At 41.9% G+C, this 13,885-nt stretch overlaps 1 protein-coding gene across 1 annotated transcript in view; it reads right to left on the bottom strand.

The window, feature by feature from the left end:
• adgrb3 (adhesion G protein-coupled receptor B3) overlaps nucleotides 1-13,885 on the bottom strand; it is a 1,012,398-nt gene that overhangs the window by 665,051 nt on the left and 333,462 nt on the right. Inside the window, exon 5 of the mRNA XM_041188763.1 lies at nucleotides 10,680-10,844. Coding sequence (XP_041044697.1) covers nucleotides 10,680-10,844 — 165 coding nt within the window. The remainder of the gene's footprint in view (nucleotides 1-10,679; nucleotides 10,845-13,885) is intronic.

The raw sequence follows: 13,885 nt of genomic DNA, 5'->3' as shown, positions 1-13,885 counted from the left end.
AGACTAATGACTATTTGAGAGAAAAAAAAAATTCCTCACTCTGTCTTAAACAGTGGACCTCTTATTCTTAAACAATGTCCCCTAATCTCTACCAAAAGTTTTTATTTATTTATTCTTGTGGGTGTCACTGACAAGGCCAGCATTTGTTGCCCACCCCTATTTGTCCTTGAGCTGAGTGGCTTGCTTGGTTATTTCAGAGGGCAGTTAAGAGTCAACCACATTGCTGTGGATCTGGAGTCACATGCAGGCCAGACCAAGTGAGAACAGCAGATTTCCTTCCTTGAAGGCCATTAGTGAACCAGGTGGGTTTTTATGATAACCGACAATGATTTCATGGTCACCATTACTCAGACTAGCTTTTCAATTCCAAATTATTAATTGAATTCTAATTTCACCAATTGTCATGGTGGGATTTGAACCCTTGCCCCCAGAGCCTGGGCCTCTGGATTACTAGATCAGTGACATCACCACTATGCAATATCCTTCGGAGGTAGCGCTTCTTTAACGAGTTGAGGAAGCTGTCCCTTGGCCTGTAGATCCCATGCATAGGGCAGTGCCTTATTCTGGCTGACGCTCTTCCCCTCTGCTGCACCTAGATGCCACTATGTCTTGCATTGTTAAACTGCTGGTTCTGTTTTGCTTGCTGCACCTATCACTGTGTATCCTGAGCTTTCAGGGTGCTGAACCTCCCCAGCAGTGGTCCACCCTACCTCGGAGTACGTTGATACCATATCCCTATGTAAGGTGTCAGGGGGCAAAGGCCTCACTCTATATTTTCATAAAATAAATATATAAAAATCATCCTGGCAAATTTATAAAATTATTTTTCTTAAAACTGGACAAAGACTTAAAACTGACTAAAGCCATGACTGGCTACGGCTCACACAAAAGGAATTTTTGGCCTTCAGGGCAGCAGCAACCTTGTTATCTCTAAAGAGGTGTTAATGCCCCTGTGAATGCAGAGGTCAAATGCCTGGAACTTGTACAAAGGCCCTTTACATTTCTACGGCCAGGCTCCTGACCACTGGAAATGACCCGTCTGCAAAGGGAAAAGGATCTGCAAAGCTCTGTTGAACTTATTAATTGGTGAAACATTAACTATTACAAAAATCCAGACCAGGAATATACATCCTTTGTCCAAACCAAGGCGGAGAAGTGGGAGTCGTGTCACATGCCAACACCCCCCCCCACCCACACCCACCACCACCACCAAATGGCTAGAACCTGTAATCTTGCCTTATGGAGCTGAAAAAGGCAGACCGCCATTTTCTATCCATTGGGCAGCAGCAGAAACAGGGCTCTGCTCAGGCTTTTGAATATCTGGCTCCACACCTACAATGTTTCTACTGGAACTCCTGAACTTCTGTACCAGCGCCTACAAGACTAAATCATCTCTATGCGCCTTTCCCATCGGGAAAGTCACTTCTGCTGGAAAAGTGGGTTATCCAGGATCTGTATTCAACCTGCTGACTCTGTGAAAGAATATACCCTGGACACACATGAAACAATAATTCTTATCTTCTCTATGGTATTTGCCTTGTACCTTTTTTTTCCCTTATCCTTCTCTTAGTGCATGAATATACTGGGGGTGGTGATGGTGGGGGGGGGGGGGGGGGTGTAGGGGGCAGGGTGGGTGCGGTGGCTGCATAGCGACACCCTCTTCTGCGTTTTGAGTGTGTGTAAAATAAACTCACCCTTTTAGTTCACCCTATCTCGAGTTTGCTGTGCGGTTACTAATAGAAAGTGGATCACAATAAAACTCAGGAGTTGGGGAATACGCCAACACTTACATAGGGGGAAATCAAGAAACCAAAAAAACACCTTTCCATTTACAGATGGGTGGTGAGGGGAGAAATCAGGGCTGTTTAAATTAATCTCCTGCCCGTCTGTAACAAAGGACACAGGTTTAAAGGTGTTTACCTCTCCAACCAGCCTCAGTGGAATGACACCAAGCTGCAAACTATCCAATACACTTGCTGCAAGCAGTTGCTCCTTTTAGCTCTAGCCTTACACCGTGCCTGGCCCACTGATTGCCAGTTTCCCTGTTAAAATACTGCAATAATGCCGGGTTGAGCTCTCAATGACTTATTGCTGTGGACTCACTTTCTTTACCCTGCTGCATTGCCGACAGAGCATACAACATTTTCACCATTGGGGAAGAGCCATTACTACTACAAAAACTTATATTTATATAAAACCTTCAATGTAATGAAACATTCCAAGGACTCACAGGAGCATTAAAAAACAAAGTATGACATCAAGCCACATAAGGAGGTATTAAGTCAGATGGCCAAAAGCTTAGTCAAAGAGGCAGGTTTTAAGGAGTGTCATAAAGGAAGAAAACAAACATGGGGATAGGGAGGGAATTCCAGAGCTTAGGCCTTAAAAACTGAAGGTGTGGCCCCCAGTGATGGAGTGATTAAAATTCGGAATCTTCAAGCAACCAGAAATAGAGTGTAAGATGACTCTTTGATGACTTCTTAATTGTCTTAATTGTGTGCGTGTTTCAACCCACAGGGTTTCCGAGCTTACTAGCAACCCGTCCCTGGGAAATCTGGAGGGAGGACGAAAGACGTTGGGTTACAAGACTGCCCACCACATAATTCCACCTCCAACTGCCTGGTAAAATTCCACCCAGATTCTCTATCAAAAGAAGTCATGTCCAACAATTCAGCACTTATAAAACATACATACCTGAATTTGAAGTCGGCAGGAGCAGGGGTCCTTCTTCATGATCCCATATTCAAAGTATGGGGGCTATGACTGGTTCCACCCAACCCAGTTAATTGTGTCAACTATTCTTGTTGATAAATCTGTTATAAAAGCATGCGGGATCATTGGCTTTATGACTAGGGAGATAGAGTACAAAAGCAAAAAAGTTATATTAAAGCAATGTAAATCACTGATTAGGTCTCAGTTGGAGCAGTGTGTTCAATTCTGGGGACCACACTTTAGGAAGGAAGTCAAGAGCTTGGGGAAGGTCCACTAGAATGGTACTTGGCCTAAGCAACTTCAGTTATATGTAGAGACTGGAGTTGTTCTCCTTAGAGCAGAGAAGGTTAAGGGGAGATTTAATAGAGGAATTAAACTTATGGCAGGATTTGATAGATTAAATAGGAAGAAACAGTTTCCACTGATGGCTGGTGACTAGAGGACACAAATTTAAAATAATTGGCAAAACAAAGCCAGGCAGGAAATGAAAGTTTTTTTTACAGTGAGTTAGAATAGAGAATGCATCGTCCAAATGAATAGTAGAAGTATATTCAATAGTAACTTTCAAAAGGGAATTGGATATATTGGGAAAAGGAAAAAGTTGCAGGGCTATGGGGAAGAGCAGGAGAGTGGGGCTAATTGAATAGTTACTTCAAAGAGCCGACACAGGCAGAACGGGTCGAACTGACCCCATTTGTGCTGCATCATTCTATGATTCTCATTCCATTAACTTTAATATTATGACAGTCGGGTGAGCTCTAGAAAATTAGTCTGATCTCTTCCATCCAACTGCTCCTCAGGCAGCAAGGAAGACAATATAGCCCACTCTAGCCCCCAGTATGACTGAATGGGTTCCTGCAAACACTCTCTTTTGAATGGCTGCCTGCATTATTGATGTGTTATCGTCTTGGGAGCACAGGCCACTATCTCAACCCAAATAATCTTAGTCCTGTGGATTTGAGGGGCTGTTTGGCATTAAGTCCAGCAGTAAAGTTAAGTTTCATGATTAATGTAAAAGACTGGCCTTTGGAATCTTTGTTGAGCAAATTATGGATTATCTATTAGAGGCACATGCTTCAGAGACAGATCTAGAACCTGGAAGTGTTGGAGGATAAGAAAACTTAGTTGGAAACAGTTTTTTTGCAAAAAAGGAAGGTTTTATGAAACCACTTATCTTTGCACTGTAATGATTGAAGGATCATTTTAGAGTGTTATTACGGTTGGGAATTTATTTTTTACTATGTTGCATTGTTGCCTCAGGTCAAGCTATGAGAATATTGAAAACTGGTTGGCCCAGAATACCTTACCTTCCTTCAGTGAAAGGGTTAAATGGAGAAATTTTCAATGAACCTCTGAATCTGAAAATAAAGGCCTGCCCTGCTTTATTGTTCTTTTTGGTGTTATGGCCTTGAAAGGTTTAATCTACGAACATCTGCCTCCTAGGAGACTGCTGTGTGCTTTTGCCAATTATATGGTGTTACCACACATCAAAGGGCAGTTACATTTAATGATTGGGAAATTGGAAGCATCACAAATTGGGAGCATTGACCTCGATTCCTGATTCTCCCATGCTGTGTATTCCTAGGTTTTGATGTTTTCAGAGGTGTAAAATACTCAGCATGCAAATGAAAGCACCACTTGCATCAAGGAAACGGAAGAAGTTTTTAAACTTAATTGGTTTATCTTTGGAAGAATTGACAGATGAACGATCCTTGTAAAATCTTTTTTCCTCTGTCACAATCAGGTTACAAAGTGCAACGATGGATTCCTTTTCATTGTTCCTCACAGCCTTCTGAGATCTCTGCAGCGCTCCAATTAGGGCCTTTTGAACATCCCCAATTTTTATCACTCCACCACTGGTGGTCGCAGCTGCCTGGGACCTAAACTCTGTAATTCTCTTCCCAAAAACTTTTCATCTCTCTACTTACCTGTCATTTAAAATCCTACTTACAACTTATCCCTTTGATTAAACATTTGGTCACCTGTCATAATATCTCCTCATGTGCCTTGGTGTCAAATGTGTGAAGCACTTTGGGACATTTTTCTATGTTAGAGATGCTATATAAATGTTAGAGGTACTATATAAATTTAAGCTGTTGTTCTTTGTTCAGCTCTGCAAATCTTGAGGAAAGTCAATTTGTTTTGAGTGTTGGGTTCTGAATTGATGGCCCTGAATGTTTGAGAGCTGCATTTGAAAACGCAGTTTGAATGATCCGATAGCTGAAGCCTCCTGGTTTAATAATCATCCCCGTTCCTTAAATCTTTCCCTTTGTAAATAGGTTGATTAAAATCTAGCAACAAATTGACTCATTCTGTCATTGGTCCTCACTGAATAACCTCTTCCAGGTACCATGCCCTAAGGATTGGTCCATGATCATGCGTGGCAATGTACTGCTGTGGTTTGTGTTGCCGTTTGCAGTTTGGCTGACCACGAAACTCTCCCACTCTTACCACCTGGCCCAGAGGTAGAGATGCTACCCACAGTACCACAAGACCTCCGCTTCACTGAATACCACATTTTTAAACCTATCAAATTACTTCAAATACAACAAAAAGGAAACTTAATTCTTCATTTCAAGTCCAGTTTGGTTGCTGGGATCATCGGAAAAAAAATTATTTATTTCTACTGGAGATATCTACTATATCGACAATGGTACCGTGGGTGAAGGACTTCAATTTAATGGAGACACTTTAGAAATAGGGGTTGTTCTCTTTAAAGTAGAGCAAGTTAAGGGGAGGTTTGATAGAGGCAGTCAAAACTATGTAAAGTTTTGATGGAAAGGGCACACAGAAAATGTTTTCACAGGCAGTAAACAGAGGATACGGATTTTAAATAATTGGCAAAAATAATCCACATGGAAGATGAGGAGAATTTTTTTACACAGCGAATTGTAGTGATCAGAAATGCGCTACCTGAAAGGACATTGGAAGCAGATTCAATAGTAACTATCAAAAGGGGATTGGTTAAATATTTGAAAAGGAAAATTCTGTAGGACTATGGTGGAAGGGCAGGAAACAGGGGCTAATTGGAATGCTCTCTCAGCGAGCAAGCACAGGCATGATGGGCTGAATGGCCTCCTTCTGTACTAAACAATAAACTTGGTGCAGAACCTACTTCCACCACTTAATGCTGCCAGTTCACTTCATAAATCAAACAATAACAAACATTTTCAAAATGCGCTAAGTGCACTTGGAGGTAGTTAATTGGCATTGTCTTAGAAAGAAATCATGGCAAACAAAATATTAAAAGGCACTTAAATATCGCTTTTTGAAAGCCTTGTGAAAGTGCCATTTTGCACCATTTCCTCAGCAATTTGCAATACATAATTTGACCATACACTTGAGTTTATTCAAAGTTCTGCTTTCCAAGTCCTATTCACCCATCATCCTTGTGCTCACTGACTTAAATCAGCTCTCAGTCCAGCAATGCCCTGATATTAAAATTCGCAACCTTGTTTTCAAATCCATCCATGACCTGGTACCTCCTTATCTCTGTATGGTCCTCCAACTCTGCAATCCTCTGAGATCTCTAATTGTGGCCACTTGAGCACCCCCAATTTTAATTGGTCCACCACTGGTGGCAATGCTTTCATTTTCATGGGCCCTAAGCTCTAGAATTCCCTCTTTAAATCTCTCTTTGCTGCGTTCTCTTCTTGTAATGTGCTCCTTAAAGTTTACCACTATGACCAAGCATTTGGTCACCTGCCTTAATATCTCCTGGCTCATTGTTAAATATTTTTTGATAATTGCTAAAATAAAGGGACGTGTTATCAAAGTTTTTCGCTTGGCAGTTAACTGTTCTCTGCTGCATTCTCAATGATAATGCCCCTACCAATCAGAGGCCACATGCCAACCGATCAGCATTCTCTTCTCAGGCAGTTTAAATTGTTGTTCCCTTTACTGTTAGTTTATCTTGCGAGCTGTCCTGATGAATGCAAGATGAAAAGCTTTGACAGCATGTCTCTTTTTTCAGCAATACAGAAGTTCTGTACTGCCAAGCGACTTTTTGATAATTGTTCCTTTAAAGCATCTTGAAACATATTAGTACGTCAAAAGAATGAAATAGATGCAGCTTGTTGTTGTGCTGTGTAGATCAGCTTGATCGATTAATGCCAATCTGAGACCCAAAAAGAAACTGGGCAATATGGAATAACAGAAGGGAACATACTACAGGCTGGGCGGTATCTCTTAAAGTAATTAAAGATGGGATAATTCAGCAGCAGTCTGACCAAAATGCCCACTGCTGCTGTTAATCTGAGCATTTCCAGGAGCTTTCAAGTCAAGTATTAGTGTGATCTACTTTGCAAATCACAGAGCAGACCAGAAAATCTCCTGAAATATTCTCTTGCTAAATTGAAGGTGAGCAGCAAAAGGAACAACAAAAGCAAAATTTTTGCGATGATGAATTACAGTAAAGTCTCACCGTTCACAAGGGTTACATTCTCACGAAACCTCGCAAATGGTAAAATCAAAAATGAGGAACATGTTTTTTAATGGGACTCAATTAGATAAGTTCAAGCCATGAAAGAGCAGCACTGGTTTGGGCAGTTACTCTGCAGCAAATCATTCAAATTATATCTACTCCCATGCACTTGTACCAGTGTTACCGGACAGTGCTGCGGAGCAGGAAAGCTGATTTCTAAAGCCAATTGAATAAATTCAAAAAGATGTCAGTAAGTGTACTCCACGAGTAACTGACCCCAACAATTACTTGCTTTATCCTCCATTTTAACATAGCATTCCAGTCTATCAGAGTTCTTTACTGATGTTTCAGTGCTCCAGAGGTTATGTCTAACACTGCTAAATTTGCCAGATCTTTTGCAATATAAATTAATGATGAAACCGATATCTTAGTGTAAATTAACTGATCCCGCACTTGAGCTGTGCTCAATGGGTGTACATGTCAAAGAATCAGTGCAGAGATTCGGACATTTCAAACACGGAGATATTGCTCACGTGATGGGTGATGCAGTGTACAACATACAAAACGCGGGTAAGTGAAAACACAAACAAAGAAGTCATGAAAGGCAGGATATTACTGTAATTAAATCTTAGGGGCTGTAAAATTCAGCTTTGCGTCAATCTGGTGGGAGTGAATTGTTCACCTGTTACACATGCTGCCTGGGTTTGCCTAAGTGTTGAAGTCTATTTTATGCCCAAGGAATAAGAATTGGGGATGGTAGCACAATGATTTCATATTGGATTAGCAACCTAGAGGTTGATGGGTTGAATTGATGCAGAAATTCTCTCAATCATCCATCATAACTTCAATGGAAGGTCAAGGAAACTCATCTCTCCAGGGTTTTTACCAATTACCCACCTCTCCCCCACCACTGTGAAAAAAATTCGACCCTATGATTTGAAATTCCAGGATAACAAACTGAAATTCAACTCAATAAAATGGGTATCACCAGAGAGAAAAAAAACATCCATTAGAAAGGAAGCTGCTAGCTGTTGTAAAAGTTCAAGTGGTTCAGTATTGGTCAAAGTTTAGGTTGACACTCCCGTGCATATGGAGGGAGTGCTGCACTGTTGGAGATGTTGTCTTTCAGATGAGATGTTCGACCAAATCCTGTCTGCTTACTTAGGTGGGCCTAAAAGATCCCTTGCACTCTTTTGAAGAAAAGGAGGGGGTTCTCACCGGTGTCCTGGACCAATATTTATCCCTGAACCAACACCTAAAACAGATTAATATAAAAGCAAAATACCATGGATGCTGGAGATCTGAAATAAAAACAGAAAGTGCTGTAAATACTCAACAGGTTTGGCAGCGTCTGTGGAAAGAGAAATAGAGTTAACGTTTCGAGTCTAGTGTGACCCTTCTTCAGAATTGGGGAGAGGTAGAAATGTGATGGGTTTTACGCTGTTGAAAAAGGGGAGACAGGCAGGTAGTGCAGAAGAGAAGGTCAGGGAGAAAGAGGGAAGTAAACTGACAAAGATGTCATGGAACGCTGACAAAGGGGGTGGTAATGATATTATTAAAGACATAATTTCCATGACAACTTTGCCATTTTACCTCCCCTGCATAACATCCTGAGATTACGCAACACGCTCCAGAATTGTGAGTTCTTTTCGTGAGCAATCCCACATTCCAAAAGAAAATAAAACAAATTGAATTACAGGAGGTCATTCAACCCATCACCTTATGCTGGCTTCACTCAAAAACTATTCACTTAGTTGCCTGCCCCTGCCCCGCCCCTCATGCCTTTTTAAGCCTCAGATATTCATAAAAGTTTTTTTTTAAAGTGATTGCGCATTCCATTTTCACCAATGCTTTTGGCACGGCATGCCATGAATTGACATCCCAGTCAGTCAGAACTTTTGAAGGAAACTAGCAACTTCATAGAGATATCATAATTTTTTTTTTGCATTGAAACCTAAACAATGCAAGGCTCATTATAGAGTGACTCCCTGCTCATGATGGAAATTTCAGTCAACTTCTCTCCCTGATCTTCTGTTTAGTCCTGGGGAGCACTTCGGAAAGCCAAGGTGTGACAGAAGAGCTCCGGGGTATTCCACATCAAGAATGATCAGTTCTTAATTTTATCATGATACTGCACCAGTGTACATTAAGCCCAATCGGCCATTTAGAATTCAGCTTTAAAAAACCTGGAAACGCAAAGCTGGCATCAGTGAAAATGACCACGAGGCTGTTGGTTTGTTGTAAAAACCCAACTTGTTCACTAATGTCTGTTTAGGGAATGTAACCTGCTGTCCTGATCTGATCTGGACTTCCTGTGACTCCAGACCCACACCAACAAATTTTACCTTTCCCTGTCTGGAAATGGCCTCGTTGGTTGTGCCCAACCTCTACTAGTTATTCAAAAAGAAGGCCTACATATACCTTCTCAGCACAATGGGGGATGGGCACTAAACCTTACCAGTGATACCCATGCACCAAGGATGAATGTTTAAAGAAATAACTGGTGAATGGGGAAAGTTGTACTGTTCTGTACTGGTTCACTGTCTTGTTAGGCTTGTTTATACCATCATACTCCATACTTGTAAGCTGTGGGTCAGTTGGGGGCATGCTTGCCCCTGAGTTGCAAGGTTTTGGGTTCAAGTCCTGCTCCTGGATTTGACCACAACAACCAAGGCTGATTGTGCAGTGCTGAGAGAATGCTGCACTGCTGGAGGTGCTGTCTTTCAGATGGGATCCCAGTTGAACTGAGGCTCTCTCAGGTGGATATAGGAGATCCAATGGTACTGCTTTAAAGAACAGGAGAGTTATCCCTGGTGTCTTGGTCAATATTCATTCCTCAATCATCAGAGCAGATTAATTTGGTCATTATCAAATTGTTTGTGGGATCTTGCTGTGTCATTCCAACAATGACTACACTTTAAAAATAACTTCATTGGCTATAAAGCATTTTGAGACATCCAGTGTTTGTGAAAAGTGCTACATAAGTGCAAACCTTTTTTTCTTTACAGCAGCTTAATTTCATGGTGACTATCAATCAAGTGCCAGTATCCATTTTTTGCCACTCAGCTCCACTCCAGTTGAGAGGCTTGACGTAAAAGATTTTCTCCACTAACTTTACAAAGCAATGAATTATAATTCTTCAACTAGGACTCGATCACACAGTGTCCTTCCATTCTTTACATTTCCACAAGGACCTAAGGCAAATCCTTGTTAGGACATGCAAGGGAGTATAACCTTAAAGTTAGAGTTAGACTGTTCAAAGGAAATGTCAGAATGTACCTTTTCACAGAAAGGGTGGTGGAAATCTGGAACACTCTCCCCCAAAAAGCTGTTGAGGCTGGGGGTCAACTGAAAATTTCAAAACTGAGGGCTGATAGATTTTTAGGCAAGGGTATTAAGGGTTATGGAACCAATGTATGAAGATATAAGCTATAGGTCAGCCATCATTTGGTTGAATGATTCAAACAGGCTTGAGGGGCTGAAATGGCCTCTTCCTATGATGTGACACAAAACAAACCATTGGATAACTGAGTATTGCACTAACCTGGGCACAAGGCAATGTTGCAGATTTTTGTTTGGGACTCTGGTCCATCACATGCCCGGCCGCCATACTGAGGAGAAATGCACGATCTAGACCTTGTCCTTTGTCCTCTACCACAGGTAAATGAACACAAGCTCCAGGGTGACCAGTCTTCCCATACGCCATGCACTACAACAGAATAAAAACAGTTTGTAAAAGTAGAGGATTGATGTAACAATAATAAGAGGAATAAAAAATGAGGTGAGTTTCTAAGGCTGCTCAGACATGATGTGGAGTGTGAGGGGTGTACAGATAGGTAGTGGGAGTGGTACAGCTTAGAGAAGCTGTTACCCTATGCTACACACTGCTGGGTACAGATCTGTGCCCACCTTTTCCTATTTGTCTGTGTAGATCACTCCCAGGAGGTGCATCCACCAAGATGGGGGAAAGGTTAGGCAGATGCACCTGTAAGGATGGCTAAGAAAATCAGTGGTGTATGCCCACAGGTCTCTGTTACACACACACAATTTGGTGTGTCCTGTTCCTACATGGTATTCCCAGAGGTCAGGGAACAGGTCTTCCTCCTGCTCCCAATCAGGGGATGGTAGTTTTCCTGATGTGAAAACCAAAAAAGAACTCACACACTGAAATAACCATTTCTTTAATATTGCCTGAGAATCTTAGCAATTTACTGTCAATGTGAAAAACCCTGAGTAACAATAAATATAAAGCAATACACAATTATTCATTTACAAAATAGTTAATAATTTACAGAATTTAATGAAATGATTATATCCTATAAGGGCCAGAAATTTTCCTTTTTTTTTATACGAGGTGCCATAGGTGGCTATACTGAGATAAATGGCGACATTCATGGTGCCCATGCACGAAGATCATATGGAGATTAATGATACTCAGTCCCACAGTTCCAGCACATTACCTTTACCTCAATGACTTCCCCTGTGGGGGAGCTTTTCAATCTTACTGTACAGCCACCAAAACACCAAACAATTCTCCATTGCAGTAATAAACAGGAAGAACAGACAGAGAGCCATGGAAGTAACTCTGCATCCACCTCCCAGTGTCTGGCTGTGGAGCAGTATTGATAAGGATCGACCAAAAAAAGGCTTCAGCTTGGTTTTCCAGTTAGAAAAGGTGTATGGATTGTGGAGACGTAGAAAAAAAATTAAATGAATGACAATTAAAAGGTTGCTCTGTGAGAGGGAGGTGATGAGGTGGTAGTAATATCATTCAACAAGTAATCCAGGAATCCAGACTAGTGCTTTGGGGGCATGGGTCCAAATCCCACTACAGCAGATGGTGGAATTTAGTTAATTAATTAATTTACAAAATCTGGAATTGAAAAGCTAGTGACAATATGGTTGATTGCCACAAGAAAAACAACTTGGTTCACTAATGCCTTTTAGGGAGGGAAATCTGCTGTCCTTGCCCTGTATGTGACTCCAGACCCACAGCAATGTGGTTTACTTTTATTGCCCTCAAGGACAATTAGGGATGGGCAACTAATGCTAGCCTTACTAGTGATGCCCGCATATCATGAATGAATAAAAAAAAACTAATAGTTAATGTCTATGATATATTCCTCTCCCATTTTATGGAACACCTCAGTTGTTCTGGATAATCTGAAATTCCAAGAGATGTCACAAATAGGTGTTTAGGTTGCTAGGCACTGGGAGACAAAAAGATGCGCGTGAAAGCTTCATCAAAGAAGTGTTTTGAAATGAGGTTGTGAAATGTGAAGAAAGTAAAGGATTTATGGATCTAATTCCAAAGTGCAGGGGAAAGATAGCTCAAAGCTCTGAGAGGGCAAGTTCTAGAGTTAAGGGATGAAATTTTTGGGCAGGAGCTCAGGGCAAAACAGTGGAGGGAGTTATAGGCAAGCAGAAGAACTTTGATTGAATGCAGTTTTGTTTTTATTCGTCCGTGGGATGTGGGTATTGCTGGCAGGACCTGCATTTGTTGCCCGTGTCTTATTGCCCTTAAACTGAGCTGCTTGCTCAGCCATTTCAGGGGGCAGTTAAGAGTCAACTACATTTCTGTGGGTGTGGAGTCATATGTAGGCCAGACCAGATAAGGATGGCAGATTTCCTTCTCTAAAGGACATCATTGAACCAGATGGGTTTTCACAACAATCAATGATCGTTTCATGGTCACCATTACTGTCATTATTGTTTATATTTATATTCCAGATTTATTTGAATATAAATTGTACCAGCTGCTGTGGTGGGATTTGAACCCTTGTCCCTAGAGTATTAGCCTGGGCTTCTGGATTACTGGTCCAGTGCATCAATGTTTCCGAAGGCCCTATACTGGAGGGAGCCATTGTAGGTCAACAAGGATGGAGAAGTCAGGAGTGGAAAATTTGTGAGCAGGACTTTGAATGTGGGACAAAATGCATGTGGCAGAGTTTGAAAAACATGGCATTTTTTAGAGAGGTTTTGGAATAGGGCACGCCAGGAAGGGAAAGTTAGGCTGGTGTTATCTCGAGATGATGAAACCATGTTTAACAATCATAATGCAAATGGGGGAGGTAGGGACAGAATTGTGGAGTGATGGATGGGATGTGGGGTTCAGAGGTCAGATCAAGGCCAAACCTAACACCAACTTTGCAGATACAGAGGGTTGTTCAGAATATCTGGAAAGGGAGCGGAGATTCCTGGAATAGCTTCAGTTATCCTGACATTTTGCCATGCGGGAAGTTGGGATTCTTCTAAGACTTAGTTTTGGGCAGGCATTGTCGTAAAAGGGAAGCAGTAAAGAGGCAGAGAGGTGGTGGAGAGGTTTGGCTGGTCTCAAGTGAAAGTAGATATTAGGGGCTACAAGAAAGATAAGGGCAGATCCATGTGGAAACATGGGCAGAATTTTACGTTCCCTTGCTGGTGGGTTTGTCAGCTGGGGGGGCAGGGGCTGGGGTTGAATTTCTCAGATGATCTTCCCACACACCTCCCCACAGTTTTATGCTTGGATAGTTGAGGTTTCAGCTGGCTTGCCTGCCCTTGTCCTGGTTGAAGCCCTTAAGTGGCCAATTATTGACCACTTAAGGGCCATTCCCCACCCACCCTCAATTTTCTGGCTGGCGGGAGGAGCTCAGGGACAGGGGGAAGCCTGAAAAGTAACCGTGTTCAGAGCTCGGCAGGGTGTGAGGGAAGGAGTGGGGTGGGGGGCGCCTTCATCAACAGCCTCCTTTTAACATCAGGAGCACTCCCATC

The sequence above is a fragment of the Carcharodon carcharias genome, chromosome 5 (assembly GCF_017639515.1).
Source record: "Carcharodon carcharias isolate sCarCar2 chromosome 5, sCarCar2.pri, whole genome shotgun sequence".
Classification (NCBI taxonomy): Eukaryota; Metazoa; Chordata; class Chondrichthyes; order Lamniformes; family Lamnidae; genus Carcharodon; species Carcharodon carcharias.
The sequence above is the reverse complement of the archived record's forward strand: the minus strand, read 5'-3'. Positions and strand labels throughout refer to the sequence as shown.